This window comes from Nomascus leucogenys, chromosome 17, assembly GCF_006542625.1.
Source record: "Nomascus leucogenys isolate Asia chromosome 17, Asia_NLE_v1, whole genome shotgun sequence".
In the NCBI taxonomy this organism is placed as follows: Eukaryota; Metazoa; Chordata; class Mammalia; order Primates; family Hylobatidae; genus Nomascus; species Nomascus leucogenys.
Window position 1 is genome coordinate 1,444,942 of NC_044397.1, and position 25,247 is coordinate 1,470,188.

The 25,247-nt window shown below is 42.4% G+C and overlaps 1 protein-coding gene across 1 annotated transcript in view; it reads left to right on the forward strand.

Annotated features, from left to right (window-relative positions):
• The first annotated feature begins 829 nt into the window (after positions 1-829).
• Positions 830-25,247, forward strand: part of ZFAND3 (zinc finger AN1-type containing 3) — a 340,175-nt gene continuing 315,757 nt past the window's right edge. The window contains exon 1 of the mRNA XM_003276916.4: positions 830-1,339. Within this exon, the coding sequence (XP_003276964.1) occupies positions 1,269-1,339 (71 nt within the window). The 5' untranslated portion in view covers positions 830-1,268. The remainder of the gene's footprint in view (positions 1,340-25,247) is intronic.

A 25,247-nucleotide genomic window follows, 5' to 3' on the forward strand; every position in this document is an offset into this window, starting at 1 on the left:
AGGAAGAAGTGCGGCTCTCCTAGCCGGGGCATAGGTAATGCACTTGTGGCTCTGTGGTTGGGCGTGTAGACAAGGAACTCCCCAACACCGGCGGGGTAGAAGAAACAAGGAACTTGCCCCAGACAAGGGGCTGGGGGAGGGGCATTTCCCAAAAGTTCCTGTCAAGACACCAGTATACAGGGTGGAACTATGAGAGTTGTTTGGATGTGGGGGGACCAGGAAGAGAGAGAGATTCCCAGAGAGTTAGCAAACTGGGGAGAAAGGTTCCCCGGAAGCGCCCAGGAGCAAGAGCAGCAGCTCCAGGGACCTTGACTCCGAAGTCCCCGGGAAGCCAGAGCTCCACTTCCGCGTTTGGCATCGCTCCCCCAGGCCCCTCCTCGCACTCGGTTACGGGTTCTGCGCGCGCATGCGCCGCCACTCTGGGACTGGCCCAATTTACCCTAAACAACTAATCTGCTCCTCCCCCTCCCGCTTGGAGCGCACCATTCGCGTTTAGGGGGAGGCACCGCGCCCCGGAGTACTCAGAAACCTGCTCCCCTTCTTCAGACAGGGGGAAGACAAGTTTGCTTCAGATTTTAAAAGTTCTAAGGATACGAAGGCCTCAGCCGCCCGTCGCCGGGCGACAGCCCGAGGCTCTCGCTTTCTCTCACAGCCCCGCACTCCGCCTTTGAGGCGCGGAACAAAGTGGCACGCCCGGATCCCAGCTGATCAGCTGCTGGGCTTTGGCGGCGGCTCCCCCGGGCGAGACCATTGTGACTCCTCGGGAGGGGCGCACGCCGGGGAGGGGGCGGAGCGGCCATTGTCCGGTCAGCGCAGCCTCCGGGGGAGCGGACGGTGTTACGGAGACAGCAGGGCCCGGGGCTTCACAGCGGCCGCTGCGACTCCGGAGCCGGCGGGGGCTTCCGGTCCTTCCCCGCGCCACCGCACGGGACATCTCTCTGGCTGGGAAGCGGCGGTGGGAGCCGCCGAGGGCGTCTGTGTCCCTCCTCCCCCGCGGTCTTCGGTGCGTCCGCACGCCCCTCCTCCTCGGCTCCCTCCTTCTCCCCGGCCCCCCCGTCTCCGCAGGCCGAGTGGTGCCGCCCGCCTCCAGCTGACCGGCCTGGAATCCCGGCTCCGAGCCCCGGACTCGCGCCCGCCCGCGCGCCCGCTCCCTCCCCCTTCCCCCGCCCTGAGCCCCCCGACGCCGCCGCCACCGCCTCCTCAGAGCGGGGCCCGGGCCCAGCCGCCGCCACCGCTGCCGCCGCCGAGCTCCGCCGCCGCCGAGCACCATGGGAGACGCTGGGAGCGAGCGCAGCAAAGCGCCCAGCCTGCCGCCTCGCTGTCCCTGCGGCTTCTGGGGGTAAGTGCCCGGCTGGGTGGGGGCGGGGGCCGGGGGCGCGGACGCCAGGGCCGCCTGGGCAGGCCTCGGGGCCCGGGAAGCCGGAACCCTGGAGGCTGGGCCCATCCCGGGCCTACGGGGAGGGGGTGGGGGTCGCGTTCCGGGGAGGGGTGCCGGGCGGGGAGCTGGGGGTAGGCAGAGAAGGCCCTGCCGGGGGTGCGTTGCCACCTTTTGGGACTCGCCGGCCTGAAGCTCGGGCCCACGGGGGCCTCCCGGGCCACGGGTGAGGGGGGCAGGGCGGCGGGGAGGGATGAGGGGGCGGCGTTGACCGCTCCGGGAGGAGCAGGGGTGCCCCTTCGCTGGGCATGTGGAAGCCAGCCCTTCCTCCCTCCCGGGGCGTGAGTTGGTGCCCAGGCACTAGGAGGGTATTTCCTCTGACTTTTTCACCTCCCCTCCTCCCAGTCCTCCGGAGACTTGCATCATCACTTCCTAGATTATATCCCAGTGCCCCATTTGCTTTTAGGAAGCTATTCACACGTCACCCGTTTGTAAAAACCGAGTCCAGACCCAGGCTGGGGTAAAGTTATAAGACTGCTGAGGTCTCACCTTCTTGTAAAACACGTTTTGGGAGATATGTAAAATTTCCTTGTCAAAAAGGAAGAAAAAAACCACACAAAACCTGAAGTCAGCCTGGATTGGGGAATATGAGATCCAGTTTCCTCAGTTGGCTCTCAAATTCTCCTCTTTCTCAATTTAAGTAAAAATGATAAAAATGTTCACAGTGGGTAGCATATATTGTTTGGCCATCATGTGTTAAGGCGAAAAAAATGTGAGGTGGGAAATCAGCTCCCTCTTCCTCCCCCCATTACAGTTTAAATTCTCCTGGTAACACTTTAAGCTTCATGGATTGCCACCTAACAGGTGCCTCCATCATACCACATGACTAGTTCTGCAGTAAGAAAGCTGGAGACTTTGAAGGCCGGCTTTTGTGATTTGAGTCCTCTTTCCCTTTTATCGTTTTGCTTTAGTTTTATTTTTTGAGAGATTCCGTGTATTTGGAGACATAGAGGCAGGAAGGAAGATTGTTTCTGGTGACGACATCTTGGGAAGAAGTATGGAAGTAGTTTCCTTTTGCTATCTCCCATATTGTAGGAATGATTAACAGAAATTAAGGGTAATTTTGGGAGTGCAGAGAAAGATTAGAAAGTGGATCTTAATGTAGACTTCTGTGGAAGTTGTCGTATCTCAAGGTTATGACAAAGAAGTAGATTTTCATTTTCTCATTTTTCTGCCTTTCTCAAAAATTTCCCTGTGGAAGGACATTAGTCAAAAATAAGTATGGCATATGAAAAGTCCTAAAAATGTGAAAATATTTCTAGTCTTCCCTTCATTTTGATTTGAAAATAATTGGTTTGCCTGTGAAGTGCTTTCATGGACGATCTAATTCCCACAAGAATCTTGCTAGGTAGGAACAATTATCTCATTATTAGATGGGGAAACTGAGGCTTTGGGTGGATAATTTGCCCCTTCACACAGGGAGTGTAGGGTGGAGCTGGTGAGCTCTTTAGAGTGCATGGTACCATCATGTTTATGACATCAGTCTGCTGCCCTGGAAAAATCTTGTGTCACAAGCCTCAGATTGTAACTCATTGTAAAGAGATATGTCCTAAAGAAAGTCGCTGCCAGTGGCAGCTAATGCTCAGGATGTACCAGGTCTCTTTCCTGGCAGCACGTTTATGTCCTTCGGACTATTATCATGAATGGAATCTTTATCGAAAGACTTATATCAAGGCTTAGAAACTAAGGGAATGGAATAGCCTTTTACCTTTGTTTATTTATTTATTTTTGAGACGGAGCCCTGCTCTGTTGCCCAGGCTGGAGTGCAGTGGCATGATCTCGGCTTACTGCAGCCTGCACCTCCCGAGTTCAAGCAGTTCTCCTGCTTCAACCTCCCAAGTAGCTGGGACTACAGGTGCACACCACTGTGCCCGGCTAATTTTTGTATTTTTTAGGAGAGACGGGATTTTGCCATGTTGGCTGAGGTGGTCTCAAACTCCTGACCTCAGGTGATCTGCCTGCCTTGGACTCCCAATAAAGTGCTGGGATTACAGGCATGAGCCACCGCGCCCGGCCAGCCTTTTACCTTTAGCCGGTAGGGTTCTGATAATGCCAAGAGAGTTTGGTGGCAGCAGACAGGAAAAGTTACACTAATGTTGTACTTGACCTATAGGCAACCAGGGCTTCTTTTTAGATACTTTCAATCTGATACTTTTTATGAACTGCAGTTTACCTAGCAGGAGTAGTGACCACAAAACTAATATTTTTATGGTGAAAAATGTTCTTTTTGGTGCAATGTTTTAACCTTTCCTAAGGACGTTTGTAGACAATTGTGTAGTTTGTATTTTATACCAAAGCATGACAACATTGCTGCCTTGTTTCCATCGTATCATAACTGACTTTGGACATGTTTCCCTTACTGCATGGGCCACATTCATATTATGTTCACTGAGTAAACTTAGAATATATTTAACAGATATTTGAATGCCTGTGATATAATGGTGGGCAAGGAGGTGCTGGCCCCATACTCTGCAGCAGGGGGCACAGGGAAGTAAACTGACAGTTGCAATACGTTGTACAGGTGCTCTAGGGGAGGGGCACCTACCCTAGCTGGGGTGGAGGTAGAGGAAGGTAGCCTGGAGAAAGTGACACTTTAGCCTAGACCCGCAGGAAGGGTAGAATTAGAGTATGGAAACAAATATTCCTTTCAGGCAGTGGGACTAACATGGGTGAAGGCCGGGATGCGAGCGAGAGCACTACACGTTTGAGGAACAGGTTTCTTGTGTCTGTTGATAGATTGTGAAGGCGGATCACAATCTAGAGATAAGGGGGGGTCTGTTGGTAGATTGTGAAGGGCCATCACAATCTAGAGATAAGGCTGGGGAATTGAGAGGAATTGGTGATACAGGGCCCTCAGCATTGTAATGCTGAGGACTTTGGACTTTTATCCTGAGTGCAGTGAGGAGCTACTCAAAAACTTTGATCAGGGAGTGATGTATATCTATAATGTGAAAGATTATTGGTGGTTCTTGAGAATGGCTTGGGTGTGTGGGTATGATTGTATGTGTCTGTATGAATGTGATGTACGTGTTTTCGTGGAATGTTGCCAAGTCCAGATTTGCCATGTGGTGGCGTGAACCAGTGTAATGGCTGGGGAGAATAGAGAAAAGTAGATAGAAGTGAAAGCCATTCAGGAGATATCTTTTGCCTTTTCCCTTCATGAAAATGAAGGTGAATATGTTCTAAAAAATTTTGTGCAGCATTGCACTCTTTGGAAGCTTTAGGTCTAAAGTCAGCTAGCCAGGGCCCACACCCAGCCCTTTGCTGAGGAGCCTCTCAGCAGAATGTTCTGGCTCCGGCAGACTAACGGCAGTTCCTTTAGGATTGCTGCTCTTTCCAGTGACTCAGGCTGCAGGACTGGCTGCCCAGCATTGTCCAGTCAGGACACTAATCAGTGTGGCTTGGTTGAATAGGAGAGCTTTAACTGCATTCTCTTGTGAGAATGCAGTGAAAGAAGAATGCCAAGAGGAGTGTACGATTCAAATGCATTAGTGCTTGTAACACTTAGTTTCCAGTTCTCTCCCTCTTGGCTTGTATTGTATAATTGTGTACAGGTAATTAAGTTATTTTATAGAGGCCATCTCCACTGGGAAACTTTGCTGCCATGGAAATTGTTGAATATTAACCAGTTGATAATAAAGTTGCAAGTTGTTTGTATTATATTTATATTTTTTGTATTTTTTTTTTTTTTGGGAGGAAGTTTCGCTCTCATTATCCAGGCTGGAGTGCAATGGCATGAGCTCGGCTCACTGTAACTTCTGCCTTCCGTGTTCAAGTGATTCTTCTGCCCCAGCCTCCCGAGTAGCTGGGATTACAGGCATGTGCCACCACACCCAGCTAATTTTTTAGTAGAGACGGGGGAAACTATTCTCGAACTCCCGACCTCAGGTGATCCACCAGTCTCGGCCTCCCAAAGTGCTGGGATTACCGGCATGAGCCACCGCGCCTGGCCGATATATATTAACATCATATTTTTAGGATTAAAACAAATTTTTCCTGGAGACATAGATTTAAAACTTTAAGTGAAATAACATTTTCTTGGCACATTTTAGGCATTCAGTACTCAGGCAAAAAACGTATTTGTTGATAATTGTTGTATCTGAAATGAAATAGTCAATTAGTACACTTTCTTTAGATGAAATATACACATACACCAAAACACTTTTAAACTATACAGATATAAGTGGTATTAGTTGAAGCTGCATTTTAAATTATTTAGACATTTAAAAAGTGCTGAGGCGTGTAGATTCTTCACAAATGTGAAGACCTAGAATATTACAGAAAGGAAGAAAAATAAGTATAAGAATACAGTATGTGTATTATAGGATAATAGGGTAATTAGGATGGAAGACGGAATTGTTTTCTAATTCTATTTAAGTACAGAAATATAATTACTATTGATATTTTGCTTTTACAATTGGAGATAATCTCATGATGACATATGTAAACCTTGGGAATTACTATTTTGTAAATAAGCTTACAGCGTACTAGACATAAAAGTTCAGTCTGGTATTTAGAGAATAATGGAATAGTTAAATATGGGGCTTATTAGGTAAACTATTCATTGTTTTGATTTTAAAAAAGAAGCTCTTCTAACAAGTCATGACATAAAGCAAATATCACATGGGTTCATTTTCTTTAGGGAAATAGATTTTGTTAGTATTTCATTTTTATAATCATTGCTGTTGAAGCATTTTGCCTACAAACTAAATTGGCTGGATAAAAGATGTACTTTAAGATAGGGATGGGTAGAGATAAGGATAGGGGTAATCTCCTAAAATAAATTTAACTTCTGAAATCAGTACTACTAGAAAGTTGATTGAAAACGTGATTTCTTTTATTCCACTTTATTTTTGGCAATCATAAGATACTGACTAGTTTAGAATCAATGTATATATTTTTTCTCTCTGAGCCCAGGCTTAGTGAATTGCTGTAGAACATCACTGTGTAGATCATCTAGCTAGTGTGCTTGCCTCCTCACAGTGTGTGGACTTCACACTCATTTTACCTCTTCAGTCTCAGTCTCTTAATTGTAACATGTTGCCACACTTTAACCAGCTTAACCTGGGCTTTCAAGATCATGTGAACACAGTATGAATCACTAATCAGTAGAATGTTCATTCCATTGATGTCACTACTTATCCCTTGATTGTAAAACCCCCTTAAACATTCTCTTAAAAAACAAAAAAGCTTGCTTGTGGAGTTTACTTTGCATCTTTGAGTGTTGTTTGCATCTGAAGATAAAACATGATTTAAATTAAGTATTCACTGTCGATTCATTTATCTACTTGCCCTGTTTTCCTGATTACATTTGGGGGATTCAGAAAATAGGAAATTAGTCCCTTTGATGTGATGGAACACAGGGAAATAATTTTTTTTTAAATTTAAACAAACATAGTCTTCTTTCTATTGGTTTGAGGCAATAGCTTTTTAGAGTTAGGTCCAGTTAGCATATGGCTCTTTTGGTTTTATCATCTTCTCTTCTCCATTTACCGTCTCCCACTTTTCCCCTCCCTTCCAAAATGGAAGAGAATTCTAAACTTTAAATCATACTGAAAAGTTTTGACTAAAAATCTCTTTATAATCCTTAATGGTATCAAAATTAACATCAGTTTTCACAAATTAACCTTTCCTTGCTCTAAAAATCAGAGAACTAACAAGCCTTTGAAAAGAATAAAGTCCTTAAAAAGAAGCCAAGAACAGTATATAAAAGATTATTTATTTAGAACAGAATACTTAGAGGGTGAGAACTAATATCATTTGGATTTTTTATTAGGTCATAGGGAGGTTCTGTCCACGCAAAGTGATGTAATATTTTGAATTCCTGCAATAATCACAGATCAAAATTGAGGTTAAATATTGTTATTTTCTTTTTCACCCAGGCCTGGGACTGGCAGGCTGCATGGCTTTGTGGCTGAGGCTGGAAGCAGCAGAGCCTATCAAAGTCCCCTCTCTTGCAAAAAAAAAAAAAAAAAAAAAAAAGAAATTCTTTTCTGTTTTTGAAGAAAGGTTAAGGTTGATATCGCAGCAAAGCTACTTGAAGGAAGTGATTGGTCTTGACCCAGCACTTGTAATGCAGTGCTTACAAAATCATCCAGATTCTGGCTTTTTGGATTTCATGGGACTTTGTGGCAGAGTGGTTTTCGAAAGAGGGCCTTCATTCCAACTGTGTGGATGACACTGATGTTACTCAATTTTTCTAGGGTTTCTGAGGAACAGCTGTCCTGCTCTGGGCTGGGTCCCTGTGTAACAAGATTACATTGCTGAGTGAGATATTTAAACATAAGACATTTCCTGTAAGTGTCATGCAGAAAAGGAGGTTAAGGAACTTTATTTAAAGTGTCTTGGCTGGATGCTGTGGCTCGCGGCTGTAATCCCAGCATTTTGCGAGGCCAAGGCGGGAGGATCACTTGAGGTCAGGAGTTTGAGACCAGCCTGAACAACGTGGTGAAACCCCGTCTGTACCAAAAATAAAAAAATTAACTGAGTGTGGTGGCACGCTTCTGTAGTCTCAGCTACTTGGGAGGCTGAGGCAGTAGATTCGCTTGAATCCAGGAGGCGGATATTGTAGTGAGCTGAGATTGTGCCACTGTACTCCAGTCTGGGCAACAGAGTGAGACTCAGTCTCAAAAAAAAAAGTGTCTAATAATCAGAATCTAAAACTGTATTCTAGAATGGCACTGCCCAGTATGGTAGCCATTAGCTATAAGTAACAATTTAAATTCAGATTAAAGTTAAAAATTTAGTTTCTCAGTCACAGTAGCTACTTTTAAGTACTCACTAGCTCAGTAACTAGTGATTACCCTATTGAGGAACACAGGTATACAACATTTTCATCCATCAAGAAAGTTATGTTGGACAGTGCTGTTCTAGAATGTTGACTGATGGGCAGCCAGAATTTTCAAGTCTGTTTTCTTGTGGGCTCTTTAGATCCCTTTTTTTCTTACCTTCTGAAAATGAGGGACTTAGCTAATTTAGCTCTAAATTTCTTTCCAGCCCTAACATAGTTTATTTCCACTGGGAGAAGCAATGCTATTGTTAATCCAGATTACTGGGATGTGTTCCTTTGGTCAGGAATGGGAATTAACATTTCAGTAATGGGAATTAAAATGTAGTCTGTAATTTGAACCTTTTTTGAAGTGTTACTTTTGAGTCAGGCATTTTAGCTCTTTTAGCACTGTTAAACTGGCAGCCTCAGCGGCTTATACAGGGAGGTATTGGTCTAACAATCAGTTTCTTTTTGGTTCAAATAATTTTTGAAGGTACTCACCTTTTTGAAAGTTGATAGGTTGTAGATAGGCTCTAGTTAGCTTTTATGACTTTTGTGGAGGAAAAATATTTGTATTCAATATCTCATGGCAGCTTTTTATATGTGATTAGGGATAAGTGCATTGGATTTTCTGGTAAATTCGGGTTACCATATATAAAGAAAGGTGGGGTATATTGGAATTTCCAGCAGTAATGGGCAAAACCAAACTGACCTGTGATGCACCCAGGCTAATAGAATTACACAGGTGAATGAAAATGCATGTCATCCATGAGGCTGAGGGACAGAGCTGCAACAGTGCTGGGCACCTGAAATTTTGGCTACAGCTATTAACTCAAGGAGGGATGATGTACTAGCTAACTACATCTGTTCATTTAGCTGTACCAGATGTCCCATATCATAGGCAAGTTCGAGTTTATTGGGGCAGAAGAATGTCCTGGGAGAGGTCATTGATGCTGCTTGCTACCGCTCTGGCCTTGGATGGAAGAGGAGGGCCAAGCCACACCAGAGCATTTTGTTTCCAGGTTGTGGATAAGCTCTAGTTAGCTTTATTGATACTTTAGTAATTACCTGGCAGAGTGAGGTTGGTGATGTACTTAGGACCTTTTTGGGAGTGTCTTTTCTCATTTGTTTCTGCTGAAGTAGAGTGGTGTGGAGTAACAGCTGTTGATGTCTTATCTGCTTCTTGGACTCTTACACACTGATAAGTTGAAGTGCAGTTGCATAAAATAATCACACAGCCACACTTCCTGGAAGGAGAAACATTCTGACCATTCAAGAATATCACAAATACTCTTCCTGTAGTCAGCTTCTTTGTCCAGGCACTTGGTTTTATTCATTTATTTTTTACAAGAAAGTAAAAATTTTCTGTGGCTTATGGTACCTAACTGGAAGAGTGGAGGCAGGAAGTTGGGGAACACCGAGTGGGTGGTGGGCTTTGCTGTCAATTCTGTGCTTTGAAAGCTTTTATCTATTTCAGATCATAATTTTTTAATGGCAGCCCTTTCTAGGATGCTTTCGGCAGAAAAATGTGCTGGCAAAATCATCTCCTGAAAAGATTTATGATGAGACACATAAAGTACATTGAGTGCTATAGTTATTCTTAAACTAGTCATAAGAGTATTAACTAGCAATAAATAATAAAAAATAAACCAGAGGTAGGAGAAGGTATGGTGATTTCAATGTGAGTTGCTTTTGGATTTATGATTTCTTGGTTTCTGTGCCTAAGGAGGCATGGATGGTATTATTCTTTTCTTTTCTTTTTTTTGAGACAGAGTCTTGCTCTGTCACCCAGGCTAGAGGGCAGTGGTGCGATCTTGGCTCACTGCAACCTCTGCCTCCCAGGTTCAAGCCAATTCTTCCACCTCAGCCTCCCGAGTAGCTGGGACTACAGGCGCCCGCCACCACGCCCGGCTAATTTTTTGTATTTTTAGTAGAGACAGGGTTTCACCGTGTTAGCCAGGATGGTCTCAGTCTCCTGACCTCGTGATCCACCTGCCTCGGCCTCCCAAAGTGCTGGGATTACAGGTGTAAGCCACTATGCCCAGCCTGGATGGTGGTATTGTTTTTCTTCAGTTGCTGCTGAAATCTAAAAAACCAGGTTTTTCAAGTCTTTATGTGTTCGCGTGTGAAACTTTGCCTGTACAAACAAAATTTTTACATTATTTAACTTTACTCCATGCAGTTTAGTTTGCCTTTTTCCTTTTAATATAACTTAAAGGTATTCTCTTACCAAGTGGAGGACTGTTCTGTGGACTGATCAGCGGTGGGTTTGAGCCTGTAAATAGCCACTGCACTCCAGCCTGGGTAACATAATGAGACTTTGTTGCTTTAAAAAAAAAAAAAAAAAAATGAAGGATGCCAGACTTGCTGGCTCATGCCTGTAATCCCAGCACTTTGGGTGGCTGAGGTGGGCAGATCACCTGAGGTAAGGAGTTTGAGACCAGCCTGGACAACATGGTAAAACCCCATCTCTACTAAAAATACAGAAATTAGCTGGGCTTAATAGCCTGCACCTGTAATCCCCAGCTACTTGGGAAGCTGAAGCAGGTGAATCACTTGAATCAGGAGGTAGAGGTTGCAGTGAGCCAAGATTGCGCTACTGCACTCCAGCCTGGGCAATAGAGTGAGACTCTGGCTCGAAAAAATGAAATGAAATAAAATAAATGGAGGAGTATTTTTGTATATTGACCCACAAAAATACTTGCATGTAGAAACTTTTTCTTTTAATTTTTTAATTGATTTGGGAGGACATGTTCATGTAGTCTCTGAGGCCTGAGTTCCCTGTTTCTGTGGATCAGTCACTGTTAACTAGCTCACCCTGTTCCCCCAACCCCATCCATGCTGTAGCACTTCCAATATGTGCTTAAACCGTGCATTTTATTTGTAAGGCTGATGATCTTCTTCCGGGAATATTGAGCAGGATCTTTTAAGGAACAGTTGCTTTGACTTAAATGAAAAAGTCTTTGCAACTGACAGATAAAATCTTGAGTGAAAATGTGTGGAGTACTGCATTCTTGTATAGTAGCATCTCTTTAGGGGATCTCAAAAATCCTGATCTGTGGAAGTGTATGTCCCTACACACTGCATTTTCTTACACTTGGTTTTAAACTTCTAGGATTATATATTCTGATAGTTGAAAGCCACCAAATTTACCTAAATAGTTTTCATTCTAAATAAATTAGATTTTTACATTGTGCGTGTTTTTGGCTGGAGTTAGGGACAGGAGGAATAGACTTGGTTTTGTGTTTAAAGTTGCGGTGCAGAAAAGTCATTGGATGGAGATCTGTGTAATTTGGAGGTGTGTTGGAAGGGAAAGGACACAGAAGGTGGTCAAAGGGGAAGACTGGGGCAAGGGGGATGAGGATGGGGACACACAGAGGGAAGTAGAATGGTGGGATTATAATTGGGAATGAAGTTGCTTTGTGACCACCATCGTTTAGTCAAACTGTGAGAGGTGGTCTCATCTATAAGGCTAGAGTAATTAACGTGAAAAGGTGGTGGTTAGGATTAATGAGATGTTCTGTGTTTTCTTGAAATGTGGTATGTGAGTCCCCTGGGACCTTACAGGAACGTGCTAATGATCACTGGATGACAGCTGAGATACAGATTCCAAACTAAAGTTTAGTGGAAATAGCAGCAGCTTTCAGCAAAATTGGTGTTCCATAGTGTTAGAAACCCACGGGCTCTTCTGCTAAGACCGTAGATACTTTCTTAGCCAGTTAAAGAAAAATGCTTCATGGTTTCTCTTTGCAGCAGGCCGTGGAGACTCAACCTACCTTTCTTTTATTGGTATTGCCACAACCTGTTAATTCCATTCCTTGGGATTGATTTTTCTTCTCTCCTTTTTCCCCCATGCCTGGTGGGGGATTCAACAGTCTTGCCCATCGTCTGTTTAACTTGCTCTTTTTAGAAAAACAACTCACACAAGCCCTTCTCTTTTAAAAGATTTTACAGTGAATACATATGGGGAAGTTACATTAGATCTTAAAGAATTCAGCAGTAGTACTTCCTGGGGCATAGGACCTTTTCTTATTTGCTGAGAGGCTGATGAAGGGCCCCCTCTCTCGTCTATCCCAAACTCCTCCAAAACTCCAAAGATGAAGGGCATACTGATCTCTTACCTCCAGAAAACCAACTGAGCCACGTGGCTAGGCGTGGGTTTTGGAATCAAAGATCTGGATTGGAATCAAAGACGTGAGTTTACCTCTGTGTCTCTTTATCTTTAAAAAAGTAGTATCTTAGAGTTGGCTTTGAGATGTAATGAGCTCTGATGCTTCTCAAGCCCTTGCCACAGAGCCTGGTTGTGGTAATTACATTTATTAAAGGCCAGCTTCCCAACTTGAAAGAAGGAGCACTGATGGCAGATTAGTAAATACAGAACTATCTTACCTCATATGGGCAATTTGCGTTTATAGTGATCTCCAGACTGATGCCACCTCATTAATTGGTGGAGTTTCTGACCAGCCTTTGGCCCCTTTGGCCATTTTGCAGAGCCAGTCCTTTTTCCAGCAAGTGTTAAGCACTCTATTGTGTGTCTTGAGCTATGCTAGGCTAGAGATACCTTGGTCTGGCTTCTGCCCTGAGAAAGCTCACAGTCTAGAAGGGGAGGTGGATCAATAAACTGACAAAACACTGTTAGAGAAGTGCTCTGGGAGGTCACTGAGTATTATGAGAACTCTTAATGGGCAGCTTACCTAGATGGGAACTGAGGGTGGCCAGGAGAGCTTCTCATGAGTTGGGTTTGAGTTAGGTATGAAAGACGAGCAGAAGTTAACCACGTGAAGATGGTAAGGAGGGGATTTCTAGGCAGAGGGAACAGCATGTACAGAGAGGCACAGAGGAATGGGAAAGTGTGCTGAATTAAGAGAATTTCAAACACAACTCAATACGTTAGCTGCAGTTTATGGCAGGAGGCAAGACAAACCTGGGGAGATGAGCAGGGGCCAGTTATGAAGATACTTCATTGCTGCACTGTTGAACTTAAGGATCAGGAAGCAATTGGGAAGCATTTAAAGATTTTAAGCATGAATAATAGATGATATTTATAATATGTTTCAAAAAAGTTAATGTGGAGGATGCATTGGAGTGTATAGGCAGAGAGACCAGTTAGAACAATTAAACCTTTTTGGACCATGGGTCCCTTTGGCAATCTGGTGAAGTCTGTGGACCCCTTCTGAGAATAATGCATAAAGCAAAACACCTGTGATTACAAAGGAAACCAGTTAGCCTATGGACCATGGGAGCCTGTGGACCCTAGATAAAGTAACCCTGGGAGAAGGCAGCAGTAGGGGGCTGAAAATAGTTGTAGGCTGGCAGTGGGGAATGAAGAGGGGGCTTAAGTATAAGAGTAGCGACAGATTTGGATGCGGGGAGTGGTGGTAAAGGAGAAGAGAGGCAGCAGGGTCTGACACGGACTGCAGGGTGGAAGATGATGTCAGGTCACTTGCGGTGGGTGTAGAAGTTCCTTCACTTACAAACTCTAGATATGAAAGGTCATTTGTGAATTCATCTATTCCTAAATCCAAAGTGAAATTGGAGAAGCAACCAGTAGCGCCCTCTGTCAGTGGTATGCATTGTTTTGTTCAGTAGGAAAAAGTTTATGCTTTGGAAGTTCTTAACTTGAAGTGATTCAGTGAATCTGTACTAGAAGATGGTAATGGATGGTGAGAGATGATTAGTTTTAGACAGGTTAAGTTTACTTTCTGGTGAATTATAGACAGCTTAAGACAGTTTCTTGCTTTGCTTTGCTTTTCTCTTCCCTTCCCTCCCCCTCTCCCCTCTCTCCTCGACAGGGTCTTGCTGTGTTGCCCAGGAGGCTAGAGTGCAGTGACAGGATCATAGTTCACTGCAACCTCGAGCTCCTGGGCCTAAGTGATCCTTCTGCCTGAGCCTCTGAAGTAGCTAGGACTACAGGTGCATGCCACCACACCTGTCAAATTTTAAAGTTTTTTCTTTGTAGAGATGGGGGTCTCTCTATGTTTCTCAAGCTGGTTTTGAACCTCTGGCCTCAAGTGATCCTCCCATCTTGGCCTCCCAAAACATTGGGACGGGCATGATCCCACTATTGATGAGCACAGGAGTTTTGACCTGCTCCATTTCTAACTTGGGCCAGTTCACTCCTCCTTTGGCAACCTGATGGTCCTTTGTTCATGGCAGGTCACCATATTGATGCTGAATTTAGTGTGGACACCTGATCAGCATGATGCAGTACTGCCCAGAACTCCTGGGCTCCAGCAGTCCACCTCAGCCTCCCAAGTAGCTGTGACTACAGGCATGCTACCATTGTATCTTTTTTTATCGTGAATTTTTTATTGAAATATAAATAATGAAAAATACATGAATCTTCAATGTATAGCTAAATTTTCACAAAGTGAATATGCCTGTGTAACCAGAAATAGCTAACAAGAAATAGCATTTCCAGCCCCCAAGTATCCCTCTTCCTGTCCTCTTCCAGTAACTGCTCCCTTCCTCTCTCAAGGGTAGTCACTATCCCAACTTGTACCATCACAGATTACTTACAATTTTTTTCTTCTTAGATGTTTTTCTACTTTTTAATTGAAGTATGACTTAGTTTACTGCAAACATTTCAAGTGTGTACTTTGGTAGATTAAAAAAAATAGACTTCATGGCCGGGCGTGGTGGCTCACACCTGTAATCCCAGTACTTTGGGAGGCTGAGGCAGGCAGATCACTTGAGGTCAGGAGTCAGAGACCAGCCTGGCCAACATAGTGAAACCTCGTCTCTATTAAAAAATACAAAAATTAGCTGGGCGTGGTGGCGAGCATCTGTAGTCCCAGCTACTCGGGAGGCTGAGGCAGGAGAATCACCTGGGAGGCGGAGGCTGCAGTGAGCCAAGATCGCGCACGCCATTGCACTTCCAGCCTGGGCGACAGAGTGACACTCCGTGTCAAAAAAAAAAAAGACTTCATTTTTTAAAAAGGAGTTTCAGGTTTACAACAAAATTTACTAGAAGGTAAAAAGAGAGAGTTCCCATATACCCTTTAACTGTCTACACACATCCTCTCCTGCTATCGACATCTCACATTAGTGTGGAACATTTGATAGAATTGATGAACCTGCAGTGACACATCATTATCACTCAAAGCCCATAGTTTGCAGTGGGATTCACTCTCGGTGGTGTATATTCAGTGGATTTTGACAATGTATAATGAATCTACCATTATAATGTCATATAGAATATTTCACTGCCCTAAAAACCCTCTCTGCTCTGCCTATTCATCTCTCCCTTCTCTTCAACCTTTGGCAACAACTTTTCATTGTCTCCCTAATTTTGGCTTTTCCAAAATTTCATATTGTTGGAATCATACAGTATGTAGCCTTTTCGGATTGACTTCTTTTATATAGTAGTAAGCATTTAAGTTCCTTCCATGTCTTTTCATGGCTTGCTAGCTCATTTTTAGTGCTGAATAATATTCCAATAATATTCCAATGTCTGAATTATACTACAGTTTATCCACTTACCTACTGAAAGACATCTTGATTGCTTCCAAGTTTTGGCAATTATGAATAAGGCTGATAGGAACATCTGTGTGCAGGTTTTTGTGTGGACATAAATTTTCAGTTCATTTGGATACATACCAAGGAACACAACTGCTGGATCATATGATAAGAGTATGTTTAGTTTTGTAAGAAACTGCGAAACTCTAACAAGTGATTGTACCATTTTGCATTCCCATCAGCAGTGAATGAGAGTTCCTGTTGCTCCATATCCTTGTCAGCATTTGGTGGTGTTGAATGCTGACGCTATGACGTATGATACATATGCATGTATCATTATGCGTATATAATGATATATGCTCATTTTGTATGCATATATCGTTATGATATATGCATATATGCATGTATGTTTCAAAAAAACTAGATACTACCAGTTTTCAAAAATGATTATATCAGTTTACATTCATACCACCAGTATATGAGAGTTCCGGTTAGTCCACATTTTGTCAGTACTTGCTATTGATGGTCACTTTCATTTTGGTTGTATAAAGTTATTGCATTTTTCTTTTAATTTATATTTCTCTGATGACTAACAAAATAGAGCATCTTTTTTCATTGGCCATTTGGCTAAACTTTGTTGTGAGGTGCCTGTTTAAGCATTTTGCTTAAGTTTCTATTAGGTCATCTGCTTTTTTCTCATTCATTTGTAAGAGGTTTTTTTTTTTGTTGTTGTCGTTGTTGGAGATGGAGTCTCACCACTCTCTCCCAGGCTAGGGTGCAGTGACAGAGTCATGGCTCATTGTAGCCTCAACCTATGGGCTCAAAGTGATCTTCCTGCCTCAGCCTCACTCTCAGGTGATTTTCCTGCCCCAGCCTCAGCTGGGACCCCAGGTGTGTGTCACCACACTCAGCTAACTTTTAAATTTTTTGTAGAGATGGGGTTTCACCATGTTGCCCAGGCTGGTCTTGAACTCCTGGGCTCAAGTGATCCTCCAGCCCCAGCCTCCCAAAGTGCTGGGATTACAGGCGTGAGCCACCGTGCCTGGCCTGTAAGAGGTTTTTTTTTTTTTTTTTTTTTTTTTTTTTAAATGTATTCTGGATGAGTCCTTTTTTAGATAGCATGTACATGTACTGCATGGTTTTGTATTATCTTAAATCCTTTTTAAAAAAAAATAGAAAATGAGTGTATTCGTATGGTAAAAAATTTAAACACACAAATGGGTATATTATGAAAAGGATGTCTCCCTCCTAGTTTTAGTCCCTTACTGGGAGACCATAGCCTTAGTCCCACTTAATCATGGTTATGTTCTTTCGAGTATGTTTCCTATTCATGTACTGCGTTTGTTCTTTTTTGTAACACAAATAGCATACGACACACTATTCTGGAACCACCTCGGTTTTTTTAGTTAACATATCTTGGAATTCTTTCCAAATGAGCATATACATTTCTAGCATCCTTTATAATAAATGGCAGAACAGTATTCCAGTAGGTGCATGTACCAGATTTTATGTAATCAGTTTATCTAGTTCCTTCTTGATGAGTGTTGTTATTATGCTACAAAAGTAGCATGAAATATGTTGAATTTTAGGGCTTATGGACAATCTAAGTGTGAAAATGCCTTAGGTGTCTGAATTAGGAGAGAGGATGAGCTAGGGCTTTATCATTTAGGGTGACATGAGTACGTATTGTCATAGCTGAAGCCAAGGGAGCAGGTAGAGTCACATAAAAAGTATTGTTAGATCAGTGATTCTCTGTGGGATAGAAATGGAGTTGTCAGAATCACTTTGGGAGTCTTTTCTAAAAAACACATTACTCATGCTTTCCCTACCCCTAGTTTAGTGGGTCCATGATAAGGTTTGGATAGTTCATCCTTGACCGTTTTTCTTTCATCCCTTGAAAAAGTGTCACTTTCCTTTTGAGACCCAGTGGTATAGAGTGAAAAGATAACTAAGGATGGAACCCTGAGGAACACAGGTAGAAAAAGATGAGTTTGGAAAGAAGCTGGATACACTGAGATAGGAAATAAATCATGTGAGTATAAAGTTACTGAAACCAAAGGAGGTGATATTTCAATGAAGAAATGGCAGTAGGGTCATGCTGCAAAGAGTGCTCAAGTTAAGATGGTAATTGGGACATCTCTGCTCCTTGAAGGTCCTAGAAGAACTTGAGTAATGCTTTTAAAGTCATGTTTGTGCCTCTCAGCAGTATTCTGGCCCAGCATGGTACCAGGGTGTGTTTTGTGAAAAATTGTTGTAATTACATCCTATGTGTACCAGAAATGAACATCTTTCATTAATGATTCATAAATCTAACCATCATGAATTGAAACTTCTCTTGAATCTATATTTTCACTTCTATTAACACTTCCAATAATATATATGTTTTTAGGGTAGTTTTTAAAAAAACTCTTGAACTTCAACTTCTTAGTCTTCTAGGTTCTGGCAGACAAGATTGCATTTACCTCATTTGTCTTGATATTTGACTTAATTTTGTAGACCTAACCATCTCTCTCAGCTTTTGTTTTTCTAGCAAGAAGTCCCTATTATTTAGTCTGGACTTTGATTCCTCTAAATATTCAGATATCTTTTCTGAAGTCTTTCCAATTGTATGTTATGTCTTTTTGAAGTGCATCTGTGTTGCTGAAAAGATACTAATATTCATATTCCCTGTCTCTCCCCCTCCCCCATATAGGTTGGGATGTCATAGAAAGAAGGCGTTCACATGGGAGATAATGAAATGTATTTCTTAAGAAAAGCTCAGTATATATATATATATATATATATATATATATATTTAGGAAAAATTAGGTGAAGTATGAGGTAAGATGAGGGGACAGACTTCTTGGCTGATACTGGTTCATGACATGTGCTGTATGTGTCAATATAACACAAGAAGAAAGGACATATTGGAATTATTAGAGGAGACAGTGTGAGGATTAAGGGCAAGTAGTAGTTTTCAGATATTCTAAAAATCTTATTTTGCTGTGTGTGATTATCCGTAAACATTCTTCAGTGTATTTTGCTATGTAACTGCTCTGTTGTGACTTTAGGGAATTTTAAACATTTCAGCATTGGAACTGTGTAATCAAAGACAATGGGTCCTTTTAATGTATAGATAGGCTTTTTTTTTTTTTTTTTTTTTTTTTTGAGATAGAATTTCGCTCTTGTTGCCCAGGCTGGAGTGCAATGGTGCAATCTTGGCTCACTGCAACCTCCGCCTCCCAGGTTCAAGTGATTCTCCTGCGTCAGCCTCCCGAGCAGCTGGGATTACAGGCATGTGCCACCACACCCGCTAACTTTTTTGTATTTTTAGTAGAGACAGGGTTTCTCCATGTTATCAGGCTGGTCTCAAACTCCTGACCTCAGGTGATCCGCCCACCTCGGCCTCCCAAAGTGCTGGGATTACAGGCGTGAGCCATCACGCCCGGTCGATAGGCTGTTATTAAAGAACAACAAATATAGAGAACAGCGTGTATACCAATATGCTAAATATACACAAAAATACACTTTAAGTTTGTTTAAAATTACATTGATACAATTTAAATAGTGTCATAAATATTACGGCAACTTGATGTTGCTTTATTTTAGAATATCCCTGGAGGCCTTTGAGGTTGAAGCTGTTTTGATTTCACACCCTTCTGTTTTAAAACATAGGGACCGACAGGGAGACCCAGGACTGCAATCTGGGTGGTGCTACATTTGTAGACAAGGAAAACTTGCTGTATTTTAACCCAGAAACATGAGAAAGTTTGTTCTTGAACTTCTAGCTCAGATTTAGATGCATCTTTGAAGTGCTGATGTTTGGCTTATCTGAAGCTTTGGGATTGTCATTTTCTAGTTATGAAGGGATTGAAAGTTTTTTGCAGGTGGAAGGTAAAGTTGTTATTTTGTTCCTCAAATTTTTTTTTGCTTAATTTAAAAAATATTGAGATATAATTCACATACCATAAATTTCATCCTTTTGGAGTGTATAACTGTGTGGTTTTTAGTCTCTTCACAAACTTACGCAACCATCACTACTGTCTTAATTCCAGACAATTTCATCACTTCATAAAGAAATCTCATACCCAATAGGAGTCACTTCTCCCCTCAGCTCCTGCTAACCGTGAATCTACTTTCTGGTTCTATGGATTTGCCAGTTTTGGACATTTCACATAAGTGGAATCATACCATATATGACCTTTTGTGTCCGCCTTCTTTGACTTAGCATAACCTTTTCAAGGTTCTTCCATGTTGTAGTGTACTTCATGTCTTTTTGTGGCTGTATAATATTCCATTGTGTGGATATACCACATTTTGTTTATCTGTTCATCAGCTGATGGATAATGAGTTGTTTCAGGTTTTTGGCTACTATGAATAATACTGCTGTGAGCATTTGTTTACAAGTTTTTGTGTGAACACCTGTTTTCACTTCTCTTATTTGAATACCTAGGAGGGGAATTCCAGGATGATATGGTAACTCTGTTTAACTTTTGAGTAAACTACCACCCTGTTTTCCTGAGCAACTACATTATTTTACATTCCTACCAGCAATGTATGAAGACTCCAGTTTCTTCACATCTTTGCCAATACTTGTCATTGCTGCTCTTTTTGATTATAGCCAACCTAGTGGCATCTCCATTGTGTTTTGATTTGCATTTCCTTAATGACTAATGATGTTGAGTATCATTAAATATGCCCATTGACCATTTGTGTATCTACTTTGAAAAAATGTCTGTTTAAATACTCTGCATGTTTTAAAATTGAGTTATATGCCTTTTTATTTGCAAGTTGTAAAATTTCTTTTCTTTTTTTTTTTTAAGACAGAGTCTCACTCCGTCGTCCAGGCTGGAGTGCAGTGGCATGATCTCAGCTCACTGCAACTTCCGCCTCCCAGGTTCAAGCGATTCTCCTGCCTCAGCCTCCTGAGTAGCTGGGACTACAGGCGCGTGCCACCATGCCTAGCTAATTTTTTGTATTTTTAGTAGAGACGGGGTTTCACCACGTTAGCTGGGATGATCTCAATCTCCTGACCTCGTGATCTGCCTGCCTTGGCCTCCCAAAATGCTGGGATAACAGGCGTGAGCCACTGCGCCTGGCCAGTTATTTGTTTTTCGTTGTTGTTGTTGTTGTTGTTGTTGTTTTGTTGTTGTCGTCGTTTTTTTTTGAGACAGAGTCTTGCTCTGTCGCCAGGCTGGAGTGCAGTAGCACGATCTCGGCTCTCTGCAAGCTCTGCCTCCCGGGTTCATGTGATTCTCCTGCCTCAGCCTCCCGAGTAGCTGGGACTACAGGCGTGTGCCACTACACCTGGGTAATTTTTGTATTTTTAGTAGAGACGGGGTGTCATCATGCTGGCCAGGATGATCTCGATCTCTTGACCTCGTGATCCACCCACCTCCGCCTCCCAAAGTGCTGGGATTACAGGCTTGAGCCACCGCGCCCGGCCGTAAGTTGTAAAATTTATGTATTCTGGTTACTAGTTATTTATCAGATACAGGATTTGCAAATTTCTTTCCCATTTTGTAGGTGGTGGTTTCACGTTTTTTTGGGATGTGTCCTTTAGAGCACAAAAGTTTTAATTTTGATGAATTCTTATTTATCTTTTTGTTGTTTTTGCTTGTGCTTTTGGTATCATATCTGAGAAAACTTTACCTAATTCAAGGTCATAAATATTTACACTATGTTCTCTCTAATAGTTTTACAGTTTTAGCTCTTATTTTACATTTAAGTTGGTTATCTATTTTTTTTTTTTGAGATGGAGTTTCGCTCTCGTTGCCCAAGCTGGAGTGCAGTGGCGCGATCTCGGCTCACTGCAACCTCCGCCTTCCGGGTTCAAGCGATTCTCCTGCCTCAGTCCCCAAAATAGCCGGGCCTACAGGGACGCACCACCTTGCCTGGCTAATTTTTTGTATTTTTGGTAGAGATGGGGTTTCACCATGTTGCTCAGGCTGGTCTTGAACTCTTGAGCTCAAGCAATCTGCCTGCTTCAGGCTCCCAAAGTGCTGGGATTACAGACATGCGCCACCACACCTGGCCAATATTATTTCATTAATCTATAATGTCTGTCTTTATGCCAATGTCACGTTGTCTTGAATACTTCCTTTGTAATAGGTTTTGAAACCAGGAATTGTGTGACTTCTACAATTGCATTCTTCATCAAAGGTGTTTTGGCTGTTTTGGGTCCTTTGAAATTACATATGAATTTTCGGATCACCTTGTCAGCTTCTGCAAAGAAGCCAACTTGGAGTTTGGTAGGGGTTGCGTTGCATCTCCAGATGAATTTGGGGAATGTCTCCATATTAACAATATTTAGTCTTCCTATCCTTGAACATGGAATATCTTTTCATTTATCTGTCTTCAGTTCTTTCAACAACATTTTGTAGTTTTCACTGTACAGTGATCTGGTCTTTTGCTTTCCAAAACCAGAAACTCTTTTTTAAATTGAAGGTTTCCTAAGACTTTTGGGGAGGCAGTTCTGCTAAACAAACACAAAAGAGAAAAAACAGAGATGACAGGAAGATTAATTATTTTAATAATAAAGCAAGGGACCAATTTATTAAAATTTTTTAGAATATGCTTTGTAACCATAATGCTTGAATCTGTTATACATTTGTCTCAGACCAGAAGTTCCCCTTTGTGACTTCAAGATACTTGAGAAACAATCAGTAATCAGTTAATGGGTTGCTGGGTTACAGAAAAATCAACACAGAGGAAATTTAGAGATCTTGAGTAAATATTTCACTTTAGTTATGAAAGAGGGTAGTGAATGAAAGAGGGTATTTTAAGAAGGGTTTCTGGATAAGTTTCAGTTCTTTAAGTAATAGCTTTATGGAAAGAGAGACTATTTCTCTAGTATCTGATTTTCTCCTCCCTCATAACATTTTATCATGAGAAATCAAGAATTGTACGTCCATTTATTTACTACCTAGATTCTGTAATATTTTACTTTATTTGCGTTCTATCCTTCTATCCATCTATTAATCTTATTTTTTATTTTTCAAGTAAATTGTAGACTCAATACATTTACCCTTCTGTACTTCAGCATGCATATCATTAACTAGAGTTTAACATTTGTTTTTAAGTTTTATTTTGTTTTGTTTTTGAGACGGAGTCTTGCTCTGTCGCCCAGGCTGAAGTGCAGTGGCGTGAACTCGGCTCACTGCAAGCTCCGCCTCCCAGGTTCACACCATTCCCCTGCCTCAGCCTCCCGAGTAGCTGGGACTACAGGAGCCCGCCACCACGCCTGGCTAATTTTTTTGTATTTTTAGTAGAGACGGGGTTTCACTGTGTTAGCCAGGATGGTCTCGATCTCCTCACCTTGTGATCTGCCAGCCTCGGCCTCCCAAAGTGCTGGGATTACAGGTGTGAGCCACTGTGCCTAGCCCGTTTTTAAGTTTTGGAGTACAATTTATATACAGTGAAAAACACATCTCTCAAGCATAGTATTCAGTGAGTTTTGACAAATGCATATACCTGTATGTCTTAGTTTGGGCTACTATAACAAAATACTTGGGTAATTTATAAGCAGTGTAAATTTATTGCTCATAGTTCTGGAGGGCAAGGTCAAGGTACTGGCAGATTCAGTGTCCGATGAGGGCCCATTCCTTATAGGTGGCACCTTTTTGCTGTGTCCTTATGTGGCGGAAGGGTCTAAGGTGCTCTCTTCATCCTCTTTTATAAAGGTACTAATTCCATTGATGAGGGTGATGCCTTAATAACTTAGTTACCTCCTAGAAGCCCCACTTCTTTATACTATCACATTTGGTATTAGGTTCCAACAAATGAATTTTGGGGAGGACACCAACATTGAGACCGTAGTACTCCGTAACCCAAACCTTTACCAAGAGATATACTATGTAATGCTACTCTTGCTCCAGAAAGGTTCCTCATGCCCCTTCCTAGTCAGGCTGGTCCCTTCTGCTGTTCTCATACCCTATCAGGCGGCCATGGTCCTGATTTTTTTCCCCATCATAGATTAGTTTTGCCTGTTTTGAAAGTCGTATAAATGGAGTCATATGCTGTGTGCATTATATACTCTTTGACACAGTGTAATGTTTTTGATATTAGTGTTGTATGAATCAGTTCGTTCATCTTTATTATTGCATACTTTAAATAGTATTATTTCATTGTATAACTATACAACCAGTTTCTCTATTCTCCTGTTTATATATACCTTAATTTGCTTTTTAAATAATAATAATAGTACTATAAAAATCACTTATCAGCAAACACCCTTACTTGACATCAAGAAAAGGACTAGAATAGATTAGAATTTTCTTAGATAACTTTATATTCCATCCTTGCTTTTTTAGTTGCCTTAATTTTATTTTTAGAGTTTGGGAGATACCCTGGCCCCATGAGCATCCCAATTTTAAATAATCTCATTCATTATGTTGTGATTTCTACTACAGGGTGATTGATCTTTTAAATCTTAATTTCTCTGGGTGTGGTGGCTCACGCCTGTAATCCCAGCACATTGGGAGGCCGAGGTGGGCGGATCACTTGAGGTCAGGAGTTTGATACCAGCCTGGCCAACATAGCAAAACCCCGTGTCTACTAAAAATACAAAAATTAGCCAGGTGTGGTGGTTTGTGCCTGTAATGCCAGCTGCTCAGGAGGTTGAGGCACGAGAATTGCTTGAACCCAGGAGGTGGAGGTTCCAGTGAGCTGAGATTGTGCCACTGCACTCCAGCCTGAGTAACAGACTGAAACGGTTTCAAAAAAAAAAAAAAAAAAATCTTAATTTCTTAAGCTCACTGTGCCTTGACTATTCAGGTGATTTTTTTTTTTTTTTTTTTTTTTTTTTTTTTTTTTTGAGACTGAGTCTCGCTCTGTCCCCTAGGCTGGAGTGCAGTGGCACGATCTCGGCTCACTGCAAGCTCCGCCTCCCGGGTTCACGCCATTCTCCTGCCTCAGCCTCTCCAAGTAGCTGGGACTACAGGCGCCCGCCACCACGCCCGGCTAATTTTTTGTATTTTTTAGTAGAGACAGGGTTTCACCGTGGTCTCGATCTCCTGACCTCGTGATCCGCCCGCCTCGGCCTCCCAAAGCGCTGGGATTACAAGCGTGAGCCACCGCGCCCGGCCTTTTTTTTTTTTTTTTTAAGTATTCCTGGCTGAGGGTGGTAGCTCATGCCTGTAATCCCAGCACTTTGGGAGGCTGAGGCAGTCGGATCACGAGGTAAGGAGATCGAGACCATTCTGGCTAACACGGTGAAACCCCATCTCTACTAAAATATACAAAAAAATTAGCTAGGCGTGGTGGCAGTCACCTGTAGTCCCAGCTACTTGGGAGGCTGAGGTGGGAGAATGGCTTGAACCTGGGAGGCGGAGCTTGCAGAGAGCTGAGATCACGCCACTGCACTCCATCCAGCCTGGGTGACAGAGCGAGACTCTGTCTCAAAAAAAAAAAAAAAAAAAAAAAAAGAAGTGTTCCTGTCTTTGCTTGTTACACAGTTTTGTAAAATCCTATCTGTTTCTCTGAAGCTGAAATCAGATCTGAGAGCTAATAGGAGAGTTTTGTTTTGAGAACTATGTGGTCCACATTATTCCTGTTCAGAGACCAGTGTTTGCTTAATGGCTTGAGCCTGTTTTTGCAATTACTCAG